At 51.6% G+C, this 22,966-nt stretch overlaps 1 protein-coding gene across 1 annotated transcript in view; it reads right to left on the bottom strand.

Moving 5' to 3' along the window:
• LOC146813464 (uncharacterized) overlaps positions 1-13,174 on the bottom strand; it is an 89,577-nt gene extending 76,403 nt beyond the window's left edge. Inside the window, exon 1 of the mRNA XM_085620231.1 lies at positions 13,012-13,174. Within this exon, the coding sequence (XP_085476357.1) occupies positions 13,012-13,035 (24 nt within the window). The 5' untranslated portion in view covers positions 13,036-13,174. The remainder of the gene's footprint in view (positions 1-13,011) is intronic.
• Between the last annotated feature and the right edge of the window lie 9,792 nt (positions 13,175-22,966).

The raw sequence follows: 22,966 nt of genomic DNA, 5'->3' as shown, positions 1-22,966 counted from the left end.
CGAGATGTGAAACGGGAGGGATGGGAAGTGAAACCAGCAGGGGTGGGGATCTGAGGTGTGAAACGGGAGGGATGGGAAGTGAAGCCAGCAGGGGTCGGGCCCGAGGTGTGAAATAGGAGGAATGGGATGTGAAACCACCAGACTGCAGGGGTGGGGGCCGAGATGTGAAAAGAGAGGGATGGGAATTGAAACCAGCAGCCTGTAAGGGTGGGGGCCGAGGTGTGAAACGGGTGGGATGGGAAGTGAAACCAGCAAGGGTGGGGGCTGGGGCGTGAAACAAGAGGAAGGGAAGTGAAACTGGCAGCCAGCAGGGGTGGGGTTCAAGGTGGGAAACGGGAGGGACGGGAAGTGAAAGCAGAAGGAGTGGGGGGCGAGGTGTGAAAGAAGACGCATGGGAAGTGAAACTGGTAGAGATGGGGGCAGAGGTGTGAAACGGGAAGTGAAACCAGCAGGGGTGGGAGCGGAGGTGTGAAACAGGAGGGGAGGGAAGTGGAACCAGCAGGGGTGGGGGCCGAGGTGTGAAACAGGAGGGGAGGGAAGTGAAAGCAGCAGGGGTGGGGAACGAGGTGTGAAATAGGAGGAATGAAGTGAAACTAGTAGTCTGCAGGGGTGGGGGCCAAGAAGATGTAAAACGGGAGGGACGGGAAGTGAAACCAGCAGTGGTGAGGTGGGGGGGGGGGGGGGTCGAAATGTGAAACGGGAGGGATGGGAAGTGAAACCAGTGGGGGTGGTGTCGAAATGTGAAACGGGAGGGATGGGAATTGAAACCAGCAGAGGTGGGGGCCCGAGGTGTGAAACGGGAGGGATGGGAAGTGAAACCAGCAGGGGAGGGGGCCAGAGGTGTGAAACGAGACATATGGGAAATGAAACCGTTAGGGATAGGGCCAAGGTGTGAAATGGGAGGTATAGGAAGTGAAAACCAGCAGGGCCAGGAGCCGAGGTTTGAAACAGGAGGGATGGGAAGTGGAACCAGCAGGGGTGGGGGCCGAGGTGTGAAACAGGAGGGAAGGCAAGTGGAACTGGCAGCCAGCAGGGGTGCGGGCCGAGATGTGAAACGGGGAGGGGAGGGAGGTGAAACCAGCAGGTGTGCGGGGGGGGGGGGTCGAAATGTGAAACGGGAGGGACAGGAAGTGAAACCAGCAGGGGTGGGGGCCCGAGGTGTGAAACGGGAGGGACGGGAAGTGAAACCAGCAGTGGTGATGGGGGGGGGGGGGTCGAAATGTGAAACGGGAGGGATGGGAAGTGAAACCAGCGGGGGGGGGGTCGAAATGTGAAAAGGGAGGGATGGGAAGTAAAAGCAGCAGGGGTGGGGGCCGAGGTGTGAAACAGGAGGGAAGGCAAGTGGAACTGGCAGCCAGCAGGGGTGCGGGCCGAGATGTGAAACGGGGAGGGGAGGGAGGTGAAACCAGCAGGTGTGCGGGGGGGGGGGGTCGAAATGTGAAACGGGAGGGACAGGAAGTGAAACCAGCAGGGGTGGGGGCCCGAGGTGTGAAACGGGAGGGACGGGAAGTGAAACCAGCAGTGGTGATAGGGGGGGGGGGGGGTCGAAATGTGAAACGGGAGGGATGGGAAGTGAAACCAGTGGGAAGGGGGGGTCGAAATGTGAAAAGGGAGGGATGGGAAGTAAAATCAGCAGGGGTGGGGGCCCGAGGTGTGAAACGGGAGGGACGGGAAGTGTAACCAGCAGTGGTGAGGGGGGGGGGGGGGGGGGGGGTCGAAATGTGAAACGGGAGGGATGGGAAGTGAAACCAGCGTGGGGTGTCGAAATGTGAAAAGGGAGGGATGGGAAGTGAAACCAGCAGGGGAGGGGGCCAGAGGTGTGAAACGGGAGGGATGGGAAGTGAAACCAGCAGGAGTGGGGGCCGGGGCATGAAACAGGAGGAAGGGAAGTGAAGCTGGCAGCCAGCAGGGGTGGGGGTCAAGGTGTGACACGGGAGGGATGGGAAGGGAAACCAGCAGGAGTGGGGGCTGAGGTGTGAAACGAGACATATGGGAAATGAAACCGTTAGGGATGGGGCCGAGGTGCGAAATGGGAGGTATAGGAAGTGAAACCAGCAGGGGCAGGAGCCGAGGTGTGAAACAGGAGGGATGGGAAGTGGAACCAGCAGGGGTGGGGGCCGAGGTGTGAAACAGGAGAGATGGGATTTAAATCCGGTAGCCAGCAGGGGTGGTGCGCTGAGATGTGAAATGGGAGGGGAGGAAAGTGAAACCAGCAGGGGTGGGGGGCGAGGCATGATACGGGAGGGATGTGAAGAGAAACCAGTAGGGGTGGGGGGGGGGGGGTGTCGAGGTGTGAAACATGAGGGATGGGAAGTGAAACCGGCAGCCAGCTGGGGTGGGGGCCGAGATGTAAAATGGGAGGGAAGTGAAAGCAGCATGGGGTGGGACGAGGTTTGAAACGAGAAGGACGGCTTTGATTGCCTTGACTCTCCACGCCCTTATACCTGTTAGATAGGTCGATAGCGGGATGAATAATGACTGGTTGCTCTACCTGTGTATTTATCCCCCCATTGTCTCATGCTCAGATGGCGAAGGCTCAGATGGCAAAGGAGGAGGAGAATTGCTTTCTTGACGCACTAGGGTCTCCAACTGAGCAGTCTGTATGCTCCGAGTGGCCATGCTGGATTTTATGTTTAATCCCTTGTCAGAGGAGGTAGCTATTACCTTATAAAAGGTCTTCCAGGAGAGAGTTACTCTGACTGTTGAAGATAGAACTTTCTTGGCCCTTCCCTTCCCTTTACCCCCCGTTGGTGTAGACTCCGTTGCGTTTCTCTCCTTACGCTGCCTAGATGTAGCTCTAACCTCCGCAACAGGAGGAGAAATGCGAGAAGTGATCGACGTTTGCATTGAATTTAGCCACCCTGTTACGGAGAGTGTACCTACACAGTTGTTTTAAGGCTGCGTTGTATACTGAAGGGGGCACTACACTGGGGGCTGCTAACATTTTCCATGCAGCTTCGGGGCCCCCCGTGCTGGTTAGACCACACCGTCTTTCTTAAATCACTCTCATTCAGCTGAACAACAGGAGCATAAACAACACTGCTAGGAGCGACCACCCAAGAGTCTAACAGTCCTGGCTCCATCCAACAGGGCCCCTGGACCTCGAGGGACTCGCTTTGATTGTACCTTAGAACATGCTCTATACTAGGAAATCGGTGGTCTTCTCCTACCTTGTAGCAGCTCCCGAGCTCTCAGCCCCAGCCGTTTGCTGCCCTCCGCCCCGTACTCCCAGGTGCGGACTCTGCCGTGCAGCCGAGCACCATTCGCGTCCTCAGTGACGACCCGTGGAAACCACTGGGGGGGGGGAAGGAAAGAAAAGAAACGCAAGTGATCACCTTTTGCAGTCTCACTTAGGAATACGACGGGGGGGGGGGGGGGGGGGGGGAAAGAAGAAGAGTTATAGGGGCTTGTAGCACTGAAGACACACGAAGGAGAGTGGGGGGGTGGAGGAGAGTTAAAGACGAAGATCAGGGAGGTAAACTTCCATTTCTCGCTTCTAGAATCACTTGCAGGGTTCAATGGGTGGTCCAAAGGTATGTATCGAAGGGGAGCTCGTCCGCGGCTGTTTAGCTTCCAGCCGCCATGTTTCCCCGGCAGTCCCGACCAAGGCAACAGGTCGGACTCCTCGCAAGATATGGCCTTGGCGGGGTTGGTTGCCCCTTCTGTAGCCCCCATCTGCCCCTCTCCTTCAGCCTTACCGGGCCTTTCACATACGCCGGGTACATCAGATCTTCCCGAAAGGGATGCATCCTCTACGACGGGGCCGGATCTTTGGCAGATATCTTGATGGCTCTGAGGGATGATATAGGGAAAAGATTCACCATCTCCAAAACTAACCAAGCAGCTATTCAGTCCTCATGTGAAGCACTTGCTCAAAACGTCGAAGTAGTAACTCGGAGAACGGGTGTTTTGGAACTTGAAATCCCAAAAATTAAGGAAGCCCTGTACAGCTCATGTGTGGAAGTGGACAAGTTAGCTCATGTGTGGAAGTGGACAAGTTAGCAACAGTGAACCGGGAATTGAAGGATGATATTGAACGTCTCGAAAATCACGCCCGAAAAAACAATCTAAGAATACTAAATGTCCCTGAAGACTTGGGGGGGGGGGGGGGGGGGGGGGGGGAGATGGATATCAAAAACTTTGTGATCTTTCTCTTAAAGGACACAATTCTGGTAAAATTTTTAACGTACTCGCTAAAAGAAAGAAATCCTATCCTCAGTTCTGAAAGCTGGCTCGATAAAATGTAGTTCCTTTTCTAGTTCATTTTCCATCAGGTCCGACATTTCACATACTACTGCCACAAAACAGTGGGAGCTGGGTAAAAGGATGACAGTTTTGACTTCACTAGGGGCTAAGGCCCAATTAAGGTTCCCGGCATCCCTCCGAATTATGTGGAACAACAACATGTATACCATCTGACAGACTGAGGAGGTGGATGCTCTCATTGATAAAATTAGTGGGGGGAGTGAGGTGTAGATCAGGGATGGGTGGTTTGAAGGTTTTATTTTAGTTTAGCAATTTCTACAATGGTATCTCGCAGGTATTTCAGAGAGGCCAGGACTATGGTTAATACAATCATTTTTGTTTTGATAGCATCAAGGGGACCTCGCCCATAGGGCTTATGCCTGGAGGATCGGGGGGGGGGGCAGTGGGAGGGTGGGGGAGCATTGGGAGAAAATCAAAAAAATATCCTCAATCTCAGATTTGCGTTAGAAACTACACCTTCCATAGAATAACGAATGTTGTCTCCCCAAATGGACAGACTTTAAAGCCTTAATGAGCAGTAAAATTAAACTAATATCATGGAACATCAATGGGCTCAGGTGTCCACGCAGGTAAAGATTAGTACTTAAATATCTCGAACAATCTTCTGCACAGATCTGTCTTCTTCAGGAGACACATCTGAGTAATTCTGAGTGCCAAACTGTCTTTGCTAAATATCGTTGGATTGAGCTTTTCTGCTCTTCAGAACATGTTGTTCACAATAGAGGACAAGCTGGGGTTAGAGAGGGTTGGTGATATTTCTATCTTACGAAGCATTCTCTCTGACCACGCTCCCATTTCCTTCTGCAGAAAACTCCAGATGGACTCTGAAGAGGGCAATGCTCTGTGATCCTGATCTAATAAGTTGACTTAAAACATCCACTACAGATTTTTTTGCCAATAACATCGGTTCGACCTCCCTAGACTTTGTATGGAATGCTTTTAAGGCTAATCTTCGGGGGCAGCTACAGTCTGATCTGCTCCAAAAATAGGGAAGAGTCACTGGAGTTTCAGAAGCTAGAAAAAGAGATAGAGATATTGGAGAAAGTGAGGCTTAGTATCCCTCAGCCACCCATTGAAGAACTGACGCGTATCAATAAAGACCTTGATCGCCTCCGCCAGGAATATAGGGGGAAACACGAATCAAAAAATCAAAGCCCAGTGGTCTGCCCATAACATGCAGCATTTTGAATATGGGGAAAAGGCAGGGGCCCTTCTGGCCTGGAAGGCGCGGGCAAATCGCGCCAAGAACAATACAAATGAATTAATTATAGATGAGAATGGAGAAACCTCATGTAAGCATGAAGACATGCAAAACAGTCTCCTCTCTCTGTTTTCGGATTTATAGAGGGAAGAGATCTCCCCCAGTTCAGAGAGCATTCAAGATTGGCTGAGACTCAAACAATTACCAGTTTTAACTGAGGGTAGTCAAGCAGCTTTGGATGCCCGTATTACAGAGAGTGAGGTAATAACCCATATCAAAGAGATCAAGAACAACAAGGCTGCTGGGCCTGATGCCCTCCCAGGGGAAGTTTATAAAGCCCTACAGGACGAATTGGTTCCAAGGCTATGTGAGCTACTCAACTGTGTTTATAGTGTAGAAGGTAGAATACCTAAATCGTGGAAGGAAGCTACGATTGTCCTCATTCTAAAGCCAGGAAAAGATTCCCTCAAGGCCGACTCATATAGGCCAATCTCCCTGCTCAACGCCGATTATAAAATCTTTATGTCCGTCTTGGCAGGGAGATTGGTCGAGCTCGTTCCACAGCTGGTAAATACGGACCAAAAGGGATTAATTCCAGGGAGGTTTATACAGGAACAGACCCTGCAGCTGATTGGTATTATTGACTTGGCCGTGACGCGGGTGATGCCTTTGGCTGTGGCAGCATTAAACGCAGCGAAGGCATTCAACCGTGTCTGTTGGGTCTTCCTGTGGGAGGTATTAAGAGTAATGGGTTTGGGCCCAGTCTTCATACAGACATTGATTAACTGCTATCAGGGGGCCTCAGCAGTGCTTTTACTGAACTGCATTTTTACATCAAGTTTCAATATTGCAAGGGGAACGAGGCAGGGTTGCCCCATCTCGCCCCTACTCTTTGATTTATACATAGAACCCCTTGCCCAAGCAATTAGATTGGACAAATTAATTGTTCCGTTCAGAGTCCATCTCTATAGCAGCAAGTTAGCCCTTGACGCTAATGACTTGCTGCTGTATACGGATAATCCTGCTGAGGTCCTCCCAAGAGTGGAAGCCCTTCTCGAAGAATTTGGCTCGTATTCAGGGTACCTTGCAAATCCCTCCAAGACAGATGTAATGATTTGGAATGTTGACAATTGGGCGGGTAAAATAAGTAGAGAATTCAGATACTTAGGAATAATAATAGTAAACAACTTAGAGGACATCCCTAAGATTAATCTAAAGAAGGTGTCTAGAGAGATTGATCGCTTGTTTTTAAGATGGGCAAATTTGCCTCTTACAATATATGGTTGGGTAAATTTGGTAAAAATGGTCATCTTGCCAAAGTTGACCTACCTTTTTAGCACCATCCCCCTCAAGTTTCCACATAGAGACATAAGCAAAATACATAGGAAGTTTTATTTGGTCCAAAAAAACGGCTCGGTTCTCATGGAAAAAATTAAGGCGCAAGCTTCAGAAAGGGGGTCTTGCACTTCCTGACATACTTTGGTACTCCTTTGCTTTTCAGTTCAAAAATATTTGGGTATCACTCTGTATGGCGGGGGGGAATCTAACTGGGGGAAGATTTTAAGTGAAATGGTTGCTTTTGAGGGAGGTGGAGAGGGTTTCTTATATAAGTTTGGCACGCCCAGATTCTTCAAAAAGGTTCGCCTGAAAGTTCTAAAAGCATCCATGAATTTGTGGTACAGGGTCAGGAAAATATGGGGGATAGGCTATTACTCTGATTTTGCTCCCATTTGGGATTCACCGGGGTTACCTGCTTGTTTAGAGGATAGCCTGGCATTGCCCATCAAGAAAGTCGGTATCCGGATTTGGTCCGATCTTGTATCCGCGGATGGGATTCACCCCTGGGAGGTGTTAAGGCTAAAAATAGGAGACCCTTTTTCCAGATTTAAATATTTGCAATTGGCCTCCTGGTGTACTGCAGAGAAATCCTCCATAGGCGGAAATTGAGCTTCAATGTCAGAACACACATCTCATAAAAAACAAGCATTTGCAATGCAATAGGTCTCACATTTATGCGAGTTTGAGCTATTGACATTGCAAATAGAAATGCCTTTTATTTTTAAAACATAAATAAAAGGCATTGCCATTTATAATGCCATTAGCTTAAACTCGGGTAACTGCGAGACCTATTGCATTGCAAAAGCTTGTTTTTGCTGGTGCTGCCATTGATGCGGCCTTGGGGGGCTGTGCGCTTGGTCTTCCGGATTTGCTGCTGGTCGCATCTTAGTGTGGATTTAAACATCTTTGTCTGCAGATTTTGGCTCACTCTCCGTGTGTGCTCCAGTTGCTTCCAGTGTCGTTTCGTCAGCCTGAGTAGGCGACAGTGATATAAACTTTCACTGGAGCACAAGCTACAGAATGCAAATGTTGCTTTGAAAGGCTGTGCACTTCAGCTGGCACTCGGTGTGTTAGCATCAGTGATGGTGAAAAACAATTTAAATCTGTTCTTTCCCATGTTGTCCAAGTACCTCTCACTGTAAATCAGTGACTAAGGAAATACATGAGTCAGTAACGGACAGTGTTTTGTGAATGCGATTACTATAACTTTGTATGTGCATGAGTACAGATGTGTGTACACACACACACACACATGTGCACAAGCACCCCTCACGATTGCCCATTATAGATGACTCCACCAATTATATTTGTGGCCAGTTGCATCTCCTTCCCCTGTCCCCAAGCCCCTAGAAATCACTTCTAGAGATACCACTGTGGCTGTCAACATCTGCACTGTTTCAGGTCCAAATCCCACTGAGGTCTACTCTGCCTTTCATCCTTCGGAGGTCCATAAAACGAGTGCTCTGTCTTTTATGCGAGCGTAGCTCTGCAGCACCGTTTGTAAAGCGCCTAGGCAATTTGGAAAGAGTGTTTCGCGGCCCGTGGGAGTTGAGTATTAATAAAATGCCCGTGGGTATTGAAAAGTAGTATGGTGACTCGCACGTGCAGGGTCCTAGATTCCTTCCCACTGGCCTTTATCTTAGCATGATACAAGTCGCCTAGGAGCTTCGTACAATACAGGGCACGGGTCCTAATGTTGGCAGGGCTGTTACAGCCTTTCATCCTTCCACTGTCATGTGGTTGCCATTTCGTTACGGAACAGCCTACCTATTGTCTAAGTGTGCAACCACATTCCGGTTTGGCGATTACTCCTCTGCTATCAGAGACGCACAAAGGAGCTGTCACATTCCGGACCCTAATGAGTCACTCAGGAAGAAGAGGGGGAGCAGTGAGAGCCCCCCGCGAGGAGACGCAAGCAGGGCTACTGTACACCCTGGCGGAGGCTGAAACCACTCACTTTTGTGACGGGCCGGTGCGTGTGTATTGTGGGGGCATTGGGGGATTACACAGCATGTGTCGACTCCCCAAAAGAAGATAATATGTAAAGAATAGGCTTTCTTTACTTTGAATAATACAACAACCCCCCGCCACCAACCCCCGACTCCTTTCACCCCAAATCTTTTATGTAGCGCTTAGAGCAGGGCTGAGCGCTAGTTAGATGCCAGGGCCGTGGAGGCCCAGCCGGGTTGGGAGGAGAGTGACGGGGTGGGGGGGGGGGGGGGGCAGTGGACTGTACTCCAACCGCTGCTGCTAGATGTAAACCTTTGTTGTTTGATGGTCTGAAGTCAGTCAGGGACAGCAGAGCTTGTATAATCTTAAACCGAGGCGGTCTTTCCACATTGTGTTCACTGCGGTTAAACGCTCCCTGCTGACCCGGCTCATAACAGACCGTGGGACCCTGGCAGGGAGGCTGCATGAGGGTCTCTGCCCATGTCACCGTCTGACAGCAGCTCCAGGCCTTGTAGATGTGCAAGGCCACTCCATCTCCCAGGTTACTCATCACAATTGACAACAAGCCCTTGTGACGTAGCACGCAAGGATCAAGTGCGCCCGCCGTAAGGCGTGCCTTGCTCTGCGCATGGCGCATGTGTGGTATGGGTGTTTGAGTACACAGCTGACAGTTGGGGCAGGTTCAGAGACCCGAATATAGCGGACCTAACACTAGGAGCAGTGGAGAGGGCTTGAGAGCAGTACCGGGGCAAGTTAGATCACTGTATTGGATCGAAGGAGGTAGCACCTGGGAAGCCTTCACAGCAGCGAGAAAAAGACACTACTGCCGCCATGTACGGGCACTTGGACCCGCAGCGCTCCCCGTCCCGGGGTTTCAACTGCATCGTCCAGATCTGCAGCGCCAATGTACAGGAGCCGGTAAGTGGAGCATGCTGTACGTGTAAAGCGCGCCGAGCTTTGAGCGTGCGTGCGCATTAAAAAAAAAAATTGCATGAGGCTTGCGAGGACGGAAGGGGGACAGGAGATGTGCACATCACGTGTCTGTACGTGCGCGTTCACAACCTCCAGTCAGCCCTGCACGTGCCCATCTCCTGTCTCCCTTCAGAAGCAAGTCAGTACGAGGTGTGTGCGCGTTCCTTAGACAGCCGCGGATGCGGTGAGGGGGGGGGGGGGGTCGGCAGCGGCGGGGTGTGTGCGTCTCAGAAGCGCGTCCACAGACCCCAATTGCGGCGCGTGCCCCGGTCTGTCTCCCTTGAGAGGCATCTCGACGTGGCCTTTGGCCAAACAAACATCTAGGCTATGGACATAATTTAGAATTGAGTGGTAATGGAAAATTCTTGAATTTTTGTAGGATGTGCTAAATCCGTAGGATAATACACCTGTTGAATTTCCACGGTCTATGGGCAGAGTGACCAAGCAACTAAGCGAAAAAAAGGTCATTATCACAGCATGCCGACAGGCGCCCCACGCTGCAGACCTATAATTAACTCAGCAGGTCTTCCGGAGAGGAGCACTCAATGCGCAAATGCTGTTCATGTGAAGCGCGTTCACAGACAGCAATCACAAATCACAACACTCTGCGCGTGCCAGCAGGTCTTCCGGAGAGGAGCACTCAACGCGCAAATGCTGTTCATGTGAAGCGCGTTCACAGACAGCAATCACCACAACCCCAACACTGCGCGTGCCCCAGTCTGGTCTGTCTCCCTTGAGAGGCATCTCGGCGACAATAGGCCTCGAGAGCGAGACCTAAAAAAAAAAAAAAAAAAAAAAAAAAAGGAAAGGAGGTCGGGTTTTGGTATAGGAAGATGCTGGAAGCTGAAGATACAGTTCTTCCCCCACAACATGTAGTTTGGAACATGTCAGCTTTGGAGACCACTGCCGTAGAATTGTTTGAACCCTCCCTCCAGATGTTATCAAGGTGGTTAAACCCGCCTCGCTAAAGAAGAACCATTTCTATGTAATCAATAGGTTATACTATACCCCCAAGAAAATAGCTAAATTTGCTCCCCTCTCTTCTCCAAAATGCCCTAGATGCGATTTCACCCCGGCTCACGATTTACATATATTTTTTGAATGCGGTGTCCTAAAAGGGTTTTGGCAGAATGTGGAACGCGCGCTTGGTGCCATTTTTAAGGTCAGTTTTAACTTGAATTCATTTGTGGTAATATTTGGTGTTGATAACAAATCTGCGACTATATTGTCAGTAATGCAAAAAGGCCTGCTAATGTATCAGATCCTCATTGCCCGGAGGGAGATCTGTAGGCTATGGAAGGACCCATTGCCCCCGCTCTATGAGAACTGGTTGAGGGCCGCTCTGGGTATGGCCCGTTTGGACTTCGGACATCTGAATGACAATGGGTGTAACATCTGGTCACAGCTCCTAGAGTGGGGCAAAGAAATTAGATTGGATCTAATGCCCCCAAGTCCAACGATTACACCAAGTTTCACACGAAGAAGCTTGCCTGGTTAGGCCTACAGCCAATGCAATAGCAGAAACTCGGGGCGCTCAAGATCGAAGGTTGGTTTCTTGCTTACATTTGCAGACGCTATATGGTGAAATGAGGACAAACACAAACAAAAAAAACGAGAAACGAGAGGGATGGGAAGTGAAACCGCCAGGGGTGGGGGGGCGAGGCATGATATGGGTGGAGGCCGAGGTGTGAAACAGGAGGGATGGCAAGTGGAACTGGCAGCCAGCAGGGGTGGGGGCCGAGATGTGAGAAGGGAAGGGAGGTGAAACCGGAAGGGGTGGGGGTTAAGATGTGAAACGGGAAGGGGAGGGAGGTGAAACCAGCAGGGGTGGGGGTCAAGATGTGAAACGGGGAGGGGAGGGAGGTGAAACCAGCAGGGGTGGGGGTCAAGATGTGAAACGGGGAGGGGAGGGAGGTGAAACCAGCAGGGGTGGGGGTCAAGATGTGAAACGGGGAGGGGAGGGAGGTGAAACCAGCAGGGGTGGGGGTCAAGATGTGAAACGGGGAGGGGAGGGAGGTGAAACCAGCAGGGGTGGGGGTCAAGATGTGAAACGGGGAGGGGAGGGAGGTGAAACCAGCAGGGGTGGAGGTCAAGATGTGAAACGGGGAGGGGAGGGAGGTGAAACCAGCAGGGGTGGAGGTCAAGATGTGAAACGGGGAGGGGAGGGAGGTGAAACCAGCAGGGGTGGAGGTCAAGATGTGAAACGGGGAGGGGAGGGAGGTGAAACCAGCAGGGGTGGAGGTCAAGATGTGAAACGGGGAGGGGAGGGAGGTGAAACCAGCAGGGGTGGAGGTCAAGATGTGAAACGGGGAGGGGAGGGAGGTGAAACCAGCAGGGGTGGAGGTCAAGATGTGAAACGGGGAGGGGAGGGAGGTGAAACCAGCAGGGGTGGAGGTCAAGATGTGAAACGGGGAGGGGAGGGAGGTGAAACCAGCAGGGGTGGAGGTCAAGATGTGAAACGGGGAGGGGAGGGAGGTGAAACCAGCAGGGGTGGAGGTCAAGATGTGAAACGGGGAGGGAGGTGAAACCAGCATGGGTGGAGGTCAAGATGTGAAACGGGAGGGATGGGAAGTGAAATCAGCAGGGGTGGGGGGGGGGTTGAAATGTGAAACGGGAGGGGTGGGAAGTGAAACCAGCACAAGGTGGGGGTCAAGATGTGAAACGGGGAGGGGAGGGAGGTGAAACCAGCAGGGGTGGAGGTCAAGATGTGAAACGGGGAGGGAGGTGAAACCAGCAGGGGTGGAGGTCAAGATGTGAAACGGGGAGGGAGGTGAAACCAGCAGGGGTGGAGGTCAAGATGTGAAACGGGAGGGATGGGATGTGAAATCAGCAGGGGTGGAGGGGTTGAAATGTGAAACGGGAGGGATGGGAAGTGAAACCACCAGGGGTGGGGGGCGAGGCATGATATGGGAGGGATGGGATGCGAAACCAGCAGTCTGCAGGGGTGGGGGCCAAGATTTGAAACAAGAGTGATGGGAATTGAAACCAGCAAGGGTGGGGGGCGAGGTGTGAAACGGGACTATGGGAAGTGAAACCAGCAGGGGTGGGCCAAGATGGATGTGAAACGGGAGGAAGGGAAGTGAAACCAGCAGGGGTGGGGGGCGAGGTGTGAAACAGGAGGGGAGGGAGGTGGAACCAGCAGGGGGGGGGGGGGGCGAGGTGTGAAACGGGAGGGGTGGGAAGTGGAACCAACAGGGCCCTAGGAGTGAAGCCAGTGGCGCCCCTGAGGCCGGTCGGTACACCAGGGCTCTTCTCCAACAAACACCCCCATTTACAGAGCTCACCTCGGTTCCATCCAGCCAGGACATGTCTTTGGTGTGACGGCTCTCCTGTGATCGGCTGCAGGGGTCGAATATCTGCCTTGAAGGGATTGCCACAGGGGCGACCCCAAAGGAGGACAATGGCTCAATATCCCTAGGGTGAGAGGATGAAGCAGCGTGTCGTCCTCTGCGCATGCGCACTTATCGGGACGTCCACCACGAGCGCATGCGTAGAGCGGCACCAAGGCAATCAATGTGTGTGGGGACACTTACCATCAGCGCATGCGTAGCACGGCACCGAGGGACGCGATGGCTTTGGCGACGTTTACCATCAGCGCATGCGTAGCGGCACCGAGAGAGGCTATGCCTGTGAGGACGCTCACTGGAAGCGCATGCGCAGAGCGGCACCGAGGCAGGGTATAATACTTCGTGGTCTGAGTTTATGGTGCTTTACCGTATTGTCGGAGAAACAAATAAAGGACCACGAGAGTAATTAAAAATTAGCGAACAGTCGTGACAAGTATTTTCAATTCTATTAAGGACAACGGAGGCGAGGATTATGCTTCTCATTTTCTTTGCTTTATTATAGCAGTCAATAAAAAACGTTCTTTTTTTTTAATTAAACTTAATGTAATGAACTACAAGTCCCATTAACACCTCGTAGTCCCTAACCATAGAGACTGAGTCCTTATAACACCTAACCGAGGCACACACGTCCTCTTTCTTTGCGAAACTGCAACAAGTAAGTCCCACACTGTTCCCTAACACTCTCTTGCATATAGGCCTTGATGAAACCTTTCAATGAACGAACGAGTCCGAAGACCAACAGGAAAAACTTGGGGTGCGACGGAGCAACTCCTGCATGACAACTCCGATGAGACAACACCACCTTCGCAGAAGAGGATCACTCTCCATGATAGGCCGAAACCAGGGTGAGCGAGCTTCACTTGCCATTGGAATCTGAAAACAAAAGAAGATTAAAGAGACCCCGTAATAACGGTTATCCATGACCTATGTGCCCACGGCAAACTCATGCAATAGGGGGGGGGGAGAAATCCACGTAATATCACCAAGTATAAAACATACATTATTCGTACTTTCATTGCTATGAACCACATAAGTCAAACATAACTGTCGGGTGGGATAATCCTCGCCTCCGTTGTCCTTAATAGAATTGAAAATTATTGTCACGACTGTTCGCAAATTTTTAATTCTATGTCAGGACCGGAGGCTCCGATTATGCTTGTTTAAAGCCGAGCCACCACCACAGATGCAACATCCACAATACGTTTGTAATAGAAAGGCTTAAAGGTAGATTCCGCTGACCAATCGGCCGCATTCATGATGTCAGAAAGGCTCACTCCCAATACAAACGATTTGGAGGCCATTGCACCTCGGACGGAATGGGCACCAAATTGAGAGATATCAATGCCCGCTTCATTCATGAGCCAACGCACCCATCTAGATAAGGTAGCAGGAGTCACAGGCCTGAAAGGCTTTTGCAATGCAATAAACAATTGACCTTGCATGTCAGAACGGAACTCAGAAGTACTCACCTCGTACGCCTTTAGGCATTGTATCACACACAATTTGGGGTTCTCTGGAAACGCTGGATAGGATACCGAGGTAGAATTACATTTGGTACGTCTAGTAATGGTAAAAGTGACCCCTTCCGGGGAGAAACGACGTCCAGCCAGATCTAGAGCTCTGATGTCCGAAACTCTCTTGCAAGAGACTAGACATAAAAGCATAGCCAACTTGGCTGAAAGCTGCTTACGCGACAGATACTTGTTCGCCGGCCAAGCTTCTAGGAACCGAAGAACAACTAACACGTCCCACAGGAATGAACATTTTGAACATGGTGGTTTAGCCATCCTAATACCCCTAAGCAACTTACAAACTAAGGGGTGCTCACCCACAGGCTTGCCCTCCAGCTGAGCATGCCCTGCCGAAATCGCTGATCGAAAAGTATTGACTGTCCTGTAAGCAGAGCCCGCAGAAGCCAAAGAGGCTAAGAAATTTAAGACCACGGAGACATCTGCTGAAGTGGGATCGATATCCCGTCGAACACACCAGCTACACCATCTGCCCCATGCAGATGAATACCGCTTATGGGTATTGGACGACCATGCCTGGCTGATGAATTCAGCAGCGTCTGCCGAAAGGCCAGGGACGCGCCATCTGTCCCGGAAACTCGCCACGCCACTAGTGGTAGCTGGCCCTCTTCCATTAAAGGGTGAGGAGTCTTGTGAGGGTCCAGCAACAGATTCCATCTGTGAGGGAGAAGGACCGGCACAGCACAAGACATTCTCAAGACCATCGGGAACCATGCTTGCGCTCTCCACAAAGGCGTTATTAACAAAAGTTCCGCCCGTTGTCGCCTGGCCTGGGTCAGGACGCTGGTAATCATGACAAAGGGTGGGAACGCATAACAAAGTAGTTCGGGCCAAGTCTGGAGAAACGTGTCTGAGGCCAGAGCCTCCAGATCTGGGCGCCAGCTGTAAAACCTCGGTAGCTGTTTGTTCAATGCAAAAAGGTCCAACTGACAAGGACCCCATAGGAGGTTCAGCATCCGGAATGGAGCCTCCAGTCGCTGTAGTCCCGTAGGTAACGGGAGTGCCAATCGGCCACCTCGTTCTTGCGTCCCGGGAGACACTCCGCCACCACTGACAGTCTGTGGTGCAGGCAGTAATGCCAAAAGTCCTTGGCAATTTCCGCTAGAATACAGGACTTTGTACCTCCCAGTTTGTTCACGTATCGAACCGCCGATACGTTGTCCATTCGTAAGAGGATGCAACAATCCGTCTTCTGTGGGGAAAGACTGTGGATGGCGAAGGACCCTGCTAGCAACTCCAGGCAATTGATATGGAGGGAGAGCTCCTCCGAAGACCATCGTCCCCCTGTCGAGATCAGACCGCAGCGGGCTCCCCAGCCCCACCGGCTGGCGTCCGACTCGATCACCACCTCGGGTTTCGAGCCAAAGATGGCTCTCCCATTCCATGACTCCATGTGATCTAACCACCACTACATATCCCACCTCGCGTCCTCCGAAAGAGGTATCTGTTGGGCGTAACCGAGGCCTTTGCAGAGATGCTGAATCTTCAAGCGCTGAAGCGCACGGTAGTGAAGGGGGCCTGGGAAGATTACCTAGATCGAAGAGGCCAGTAACCCCACTACTCGGGCAATGGACCTCAAGGACACAGTCTGCCTGCTCACAATCGATTTCAACTCTCTCTTGATCGCTCTGATCTTGTATGAGGGTAGGAGAAGCTGGCAGCTGCGGGAGTCCACCTGGAACCCCAGGAACTCTATGGATTGTACCGGGATCAGGACCAATTTCTGGGAATTCACCACAAAACCCAAACTCTGCAGAAGGAGGATGGCCCATTCTAATTGCGTGACCCCCAGTTGAGGGGACTGCGCCATGAGAATGATGTCATCTAGGTAGACAATTAGACGCACCCCTCGCGCGCGCAGAGATTCCCCTACAGGTCGCAGGAGTTTCGTGAAGCACCAGGGTGCTGACGAAAGACCAAAGGGAAGGACCGTGTATTCGTAACACACGCCCTGCCAGAGAAACTGGAGGAAACGTCGATGCGGGGCGTAGATGGGAACGGACAAATACGCGTCCTTTAGATTCAACCGGACCATCCAGTCCCCTTCCTGCAATAGATCGTGTAACAGGTGGACGGCCTCCATTTTGAAGTGGCGGTAGACGATCCACCCGTTGAACTCTTTGAGATTGAGGACTAACCTGGACCCGCCCCCTTTCTTTTCGACCAGGAAAATGTTGCTGAGGAATCCCTGAGGATGACAGTGAGTGATCGCAATCGCCCCCTTTTGCAGAAGGGTACTTATCTCCTCTGAGATAAAATTCTGATCTAGTTGGGAAAAACATAGGGGAGGGGAACGGAGAGATTGTGACGGTGTCTTGTACATCTCTAGCTTGTACCCCTGCACCGTCTCCAAGATCCAAGGATCTTGTGAGAGGGCGCACCATTGTTGCAGAAATAATTGGACATGACCCCCCAAAACCACTTCCGAACATGGAATAATTCTCACCTGCAGATCCTGTCTCTTGGTGGTTTCCGTGGTTGTCCCCAAAACGTCCCGTGCGGAACCGATTCCTGGCTCTCCGAGACGGGTAGAAGTTTGGATTGTTTGAATTGTCATTGTATTCACCTCTGTGGTGCTGCTGGCCACGGGGGGCGCCTTGGTTGTGTCCCCGGCCGAACGAGCGCCCTCGACCTCGACCCTGGTGAAAACCGGTTTAAAAGCTTTGCGTAGCGACTCCTGGGCCTTGTCCAAACCACTAAAAGTGGCCACAAACTTGGTGAGCTCTTTTAAGAACGGCTGGCTGAAGAGGAGACCCTGAGCCACCGGACCTGCCTCTGACGAGGAAAGTTCTGGCAATTTAGGGTCCAGCTTGAGGAGAATAGAGCGTCTCCTTTCGCTGGACATGGCGCAATTAGCGTTGCCTAACAGACACATCGCTCTTTGCGCCCAAACAATGAGGGCATCCGGACTTATCGGGGACCCTGTTTCCTTGGCCTGATACCCCATCTCTAGGATTTTTGTTAGGGGCCCTGAGAGGTCCAATAACTTATCTTGGCAGGACCGCCAAGCACGGTCTATGCCTTTCTTAGTGTCCCGTGCGTACTTTATAAGGTACGTAAGCATCGTCGGGTCTACTTCTGTAGTGTCCGCGACCCGCGCTGCCAGATCCGATCTGGGACACTCTGAACGCAGCCGGGCCCTGACTTCCTTATCGAAAGGCTGGCGGAGATGGGACTGGACATAGTCCGCCATTTCCCGCGGCGGGAGCCACGCCGTGGAGTTGGGGTGGACGATGTCCGTCGGCTCAAAGGTCAACACTTTGGGCGGCGAAGGTTCTACATGGTGCTCTTTCCTTAGCTTCTTCTTTGCGGGCTTAGGGCATATCTCCTCACCTGAGTACGTGTCGGTGTTGGGGGAGGGTGAGGTGTCACCTTGATCGCCAAGTATATTTTCCGAATGATCCGCTGTGGAGACATAGGCGTGATCATTGGCCAAAGCTTTAGAAAGCCTTGCAAAGTCCTCTGCGTGAGGATTGGCCATCTTGGCCTCTCTAGCCTTCTTGCGTCCGGACGCAGCCGGTAGCCACCCCTGCTGAATGGCGTATTTATTGAGGTGCCTCTTAAGAGGAGCAATAGCCCGCACCAGGGCAGAATTCAGGGACTGCTGTACACCAGCGTCCAGGGCCTCTACAAGGTCTTGCTCAAAGGAGCCGGACGGCTCTTCATAATATTCGTCCTCCTCAAAGCAGTATTCCGCCATATTAAACCTGACAAAACAGTCGTGAAACTGCTTGAATAATCACTGAGGGGTATGGGGGAGAGGCACAACCCCAGGCAAGCCAGGCGAAACAGCCAAAAGAATAATTCAGGAGTGGAGGGAGGGCTTGCCTGTATAAAGGAGCCTCTCTAGGCAGTGCCTATGCTGATAGAGATACAGCCCGTAGGATCAACAACCTAGGGCGTCACTGGGGCACAACTGTACGGGCTGCAACTATTCAAATCTTGAGACTTTCCCGCTCTGATCGTTACTAAATGATCGCAGGAAACTTTTGGCCCTCAAAATGGCCACCGCGCATGCGCGGAGTCGGCCGCCCGCCAGTAATGGAAAGAGGACTCAGCGCGATACTAACGCGCCGTCCCCGAGCCCCGATACTCCCGCTCCACTGATGCAGAGATGCGGGTGACGCGCGCCCGGTCGGGGAGGCTGATGCGCTCCTTTGGAATCGCGCCTCGAGCGGAGGCGGCACAGCGGAGGAAAAGCGAGCGAGCGGGCTCGGGCTGCGGTACCATCCAGCTCAGGTACGCGTCAGCAGCGAGCCCGCCAGAGCGCCGAACAACCAAGCGCAGGCAATGTCAACACAGCATTACTGATATTAAAATCCGTGAATACACATCCTTTAACCCACACATTAATGTACAAACATATCGCGGTGCCCTTCACCCATACACCACAAGCACACAAGTAGTAAGGGAGAAGGCACTTAACTGGCTGCGGAGCAGCAAAGAAAGAGGACGTGTGTGCTTCGGTTAGGTGTTATATGGACTCAGTCTCTATGGTTAGGGAGTACAAGGTGTTCATAATAAAGCAAATAAAATGAGAAGCATAATCGGAGCCTCTGGTCCTGACATAGAATTGAAAGACTAGGGACCTGAGGCTCAAGGAGAGGAGAATACTCTTAGAAGTAGATGTCACCCCACAGCTGTAGAGACTGAGTGTGAGGTCACCTGCATCAGTGAGCTGTGGGGTAAGCCAAGACAGGAGGCTCAATAAATGCAGCACATCACACATAGACCTGGGAAACCGGGCAGACAGAGGGGGTCCATCATGGAGCCAGCTATGTCCCGCAGAGAATCTTGCCCTGATTAACTTGATTATTTCTTTAACAATTTCTTTTAAATACTGTTTTCTTTAATTCACTATTTTTTTTTAAACAGTTTTTATTAGAAACAAAAGCAGCAATAAAGACAGTACATTGACAACTTATGAGAAGATTTTCAAGAGAGTACGGCATTATCTTACTTTGCATTAATCCGGCAGAAGCCCATGGTAGCATAATTCTACAATGACAAGATCATCCAGGGTGGGTCACTTACATGTTCTCGGGTCAGGAAATTCAACCAAAGCATAACTAGTGCTGATTGTCCACAGAATGCGCCGTGGTCTCATCCACCTCCTCCTCCAACACCAGAAGTCTTTCCCTCCTCAGTTCAACTGTCGGAGAGACACAAATCTCCCCCCTATACTTATTCCAACGCCCCCACTTGTGATCCCATTTACGTGGACATCCCCTGCCTTTATAAACTGTTTTTTCGGCGACCATGGCATGGTCTATATCTTTTGCCCAATCTCTCAGCAGCGGTAAGGTGTCTACGATCCACTTCTGAGATATATTTCGTTTCGCTATGCTCCACCCCATCGTGGCCCATGTTGGCTCGGCTTGCGAGAGGTCCGTTGCCTCCCAGATATTGAGAAGACATAGTGTGGGAGATGGAAGGATGGACTTGTCACATGTCCTAGTCAGTTGTCTGGTCACGTCCATCCAGTATTGCTGTATGTGAGGGCAGCCCCATAGCATATTCAGGAATGTTCCCGTTTGGTTACAGTGTCGGAGGCAGAGAGCATCAGGGCGTCTACCTAATCGGTGTAGTAGGGTGGCATCAAAGTATACTCGATGGCGAATTTTAAGCTGCACCAGGCGAAGTCGCATCGGGATGGCGACCTCTCGAGGTGAGGATAACGCTGCTATCCAGTCTTCATTAGCTAATTCTCCCAAGTCACCCTCCCAAGATGCCCTCAGCTTCAAGATTGGATCGACTCGATTATTAATCAACTTCCTATATGTAAGAGAGACGGTCCTCCAGGGGAGAAGAGTCCGGAAGGGGGGTATCCCCAGGAAGGGCAGAGTCAATGGCATGACTGATTTGGAGGTAGCAAAATTTGTCCGTCGGTGCTAGCTGGTATTTAGTCTGGAGGTCTGAGAACGGCGCCTTCTTGCCCTTGACCCACAAATCGCTTACTGTTGAGATCCCTAACATATTCCATTTATCAAATCCTGCACAGGCGCTAAGCCGTCCCAGGATATCAGGTTCCCATAGAGGGGTAGCTTTCGTGAGGCGCCCCTGCCAGCCCATCCGCCTTTGCGCTCCGTGCCACACTTCCACCGTACGCGCTGTAGGGCCGGTCAAGCCCAATTTTCTGTGGTTCGTGTACAGAGCTCTATTGTAACCTCCTTTCCCTAGCAACCAGTGGTCAGTGTGAAAGCTGGGATCGTCATGTCGCCCAAACACCCATTGATTGATGGCTGTCAATTGTGAAGCCTGATAGTAGAGGCGTAGATCCGGTAGACCTATACCCCCATCATACAATCCCATCGTAAGCTTGGCCATGGCAATGCGAGGTGGTCTGTTGTCCCATAATAAATCTTGTATTGCAGCATCGATCTGCAAGAAGCAAGATTTGGGCACCGGAATGGAAGTGTTTTGTAACGCGTATAATAAGCGTGTAAGTACGAGCATTTTAAATAAGGATGCGTGTCCCAACAAGGTAAGGGGGAGTGTTTTCCAATGCCTGACGTCTGAGCGAAACCTATGCAACGGCCCTAACAGGTTACGGTGAAAAACAGTGTGGCATCGATAGTGATAAAAATCCCTAAGTACCGAAAGCCTTGGGAGGCCACCAGAATATCGTATGGAGAAACGTGTCTGAGGCCAGAGCCTCCAGATCTGGGCGCCAGCTGTAAAACCTCGGCAGCTGTTTGTTCAATGCAAAAAGGTCCAACTGACAAGGACCCCATAGGAGGTTCAGCATCCGGAATGGAGCCTCCAGTCGCTGTAGTCCCGTAGGTAACGGGAGTGCCAATCGGCCACCTCGTTCTTGCGTCCCGGGAGACACTCCGCCACCACTGACAGTCTGTGGTGCAGGCAGTAATGCCAAAAGTCCTTGGCAATTTCCGCTAGAATACAGGACTTTGTACCTCCCAGTTTGTTCAAGTATCGAACCACCGATACGTTGTCCATTCGTAAGAGGATGCAACAATCCGTCTTCTGTGGGGAAAGACTGTGGATGGCGAAGGACCCTGCTAGCAACTCCAGGCAATTGATATGGAGGGAGAGCTCCTCCGAAGACCATCGTCCCCCTGTTGAGATCAGACCGCAGCGGGCTCCCCAGCCCCACCGGCTGGCGTCCGACTCGATCACCACCTCGGGTTTCGAGCCGAAGATGGCTCTCCCATTCCATGACTCCATGTGATCTAACCACCACTACATATCCCACCTCGCGTCCTCCGAAAGAGGTATCTGTTGGGCGTAACCGAGGCCTTTGCAGAGATGCTGAATCTTCAAGCGCTGAAGCGCACGGTAGTGAAGGGGGCCTGGGAAGATTACCTAGATCGAAGAGGCCAGTAACCCCACTACTCGGGCAATGGACCTCAAGGACACAGTCTGCCTGCTCACAATCGATTTCAACTCTCTCTTGATCGCTCTGATCTTGTATGAGGGTAGGAGAAGCTGGCAGCTGCGGGAGTCCACCTGGAACCCCAGGAACTCTATGGATTGTACCGGGATCAGGACCAATTTCTGGGAATTCACCACAAAACCCAAACTCTGCAGAAGAAGGATGGCCCATTCTAATTGCGTGACCCCCAGTTGAGGGGACTGCGCCATGAGAATGATGTCATCTAGGTAGACAATTAGACGCACCCCTCGCGCGCGCAGAGATTCCCCTACAGGTCGCAGGAGTTTCGTGAAGCACCAGGGTGCTGACGAAAGACCAAAGGGAAGGACCGTGTATTCGTAACACACGCCCTGCCAGAGAAACTGGAGGAAACGTCGATGCGGGGCGTAGATGGGAACGGACAAATACGCGTCCTTTAGATTCAACCGGACCATCCAGTCCCCTTCCTGCAATAGATCGTGTAACAGGTGGACGGCCTCCATTTTGAAGTGGCGGTAGACGATCCACCCGTTGAACTCTTTGAGATTGAGGACTAACCTGGGCCCGCCCCCTTTCTTTTCGACCAGGAAAATGTTGCTGAGGAATCCCTGAGGATGACAGTGAGTGATCGCAATCGCCCCCTTTTGCAGAAGGGTACTTATCTCCTCTGAGATAAAATTCTGATCTAGTTGGGAAAAACATAGGGGAGGGGAACGGAGAGATTGTGACGGTGTCTTGTACATCTCTAGCTTGTACCCCTGCACCGTCTCCAAGATCCAAGGATCTTGTGAGAGGGCGCACCATTGTTGCAGAAATAATTGGACATGACCCCCCAAAACCACTTCCGAACATGGAATAATTCTCACCTGCAGATCCTGTCTCTTGGTGGTTTCCGTGGTTGTCCCCAAAACGTCCCGTGCGGAACCGATTCCTGGCTCTCCGAGACGGGTAGAAGTTTGGATTGTTTGAATTGTCATTGTATTCACCTCTG

The sequence above is a fragment of the Triturus cristatus genome, chromosome 7 (genome assembly GCF_964204655.1).
Source record: "Triturus cristatus chromosome 7, aTriCri1.1, whole genome shotgun sequence".
Classification (NCBI taxonomy): Eukaryota; Metazoa; Chordata; class Amphibia; order Caudata; family Salamandridae; genus Triturus; species Triturus cristatus.
Note: the sequence above shows the minus strand (reverse complement) of the source record. Positions and strands in the feature narration are given on the sequence as shown.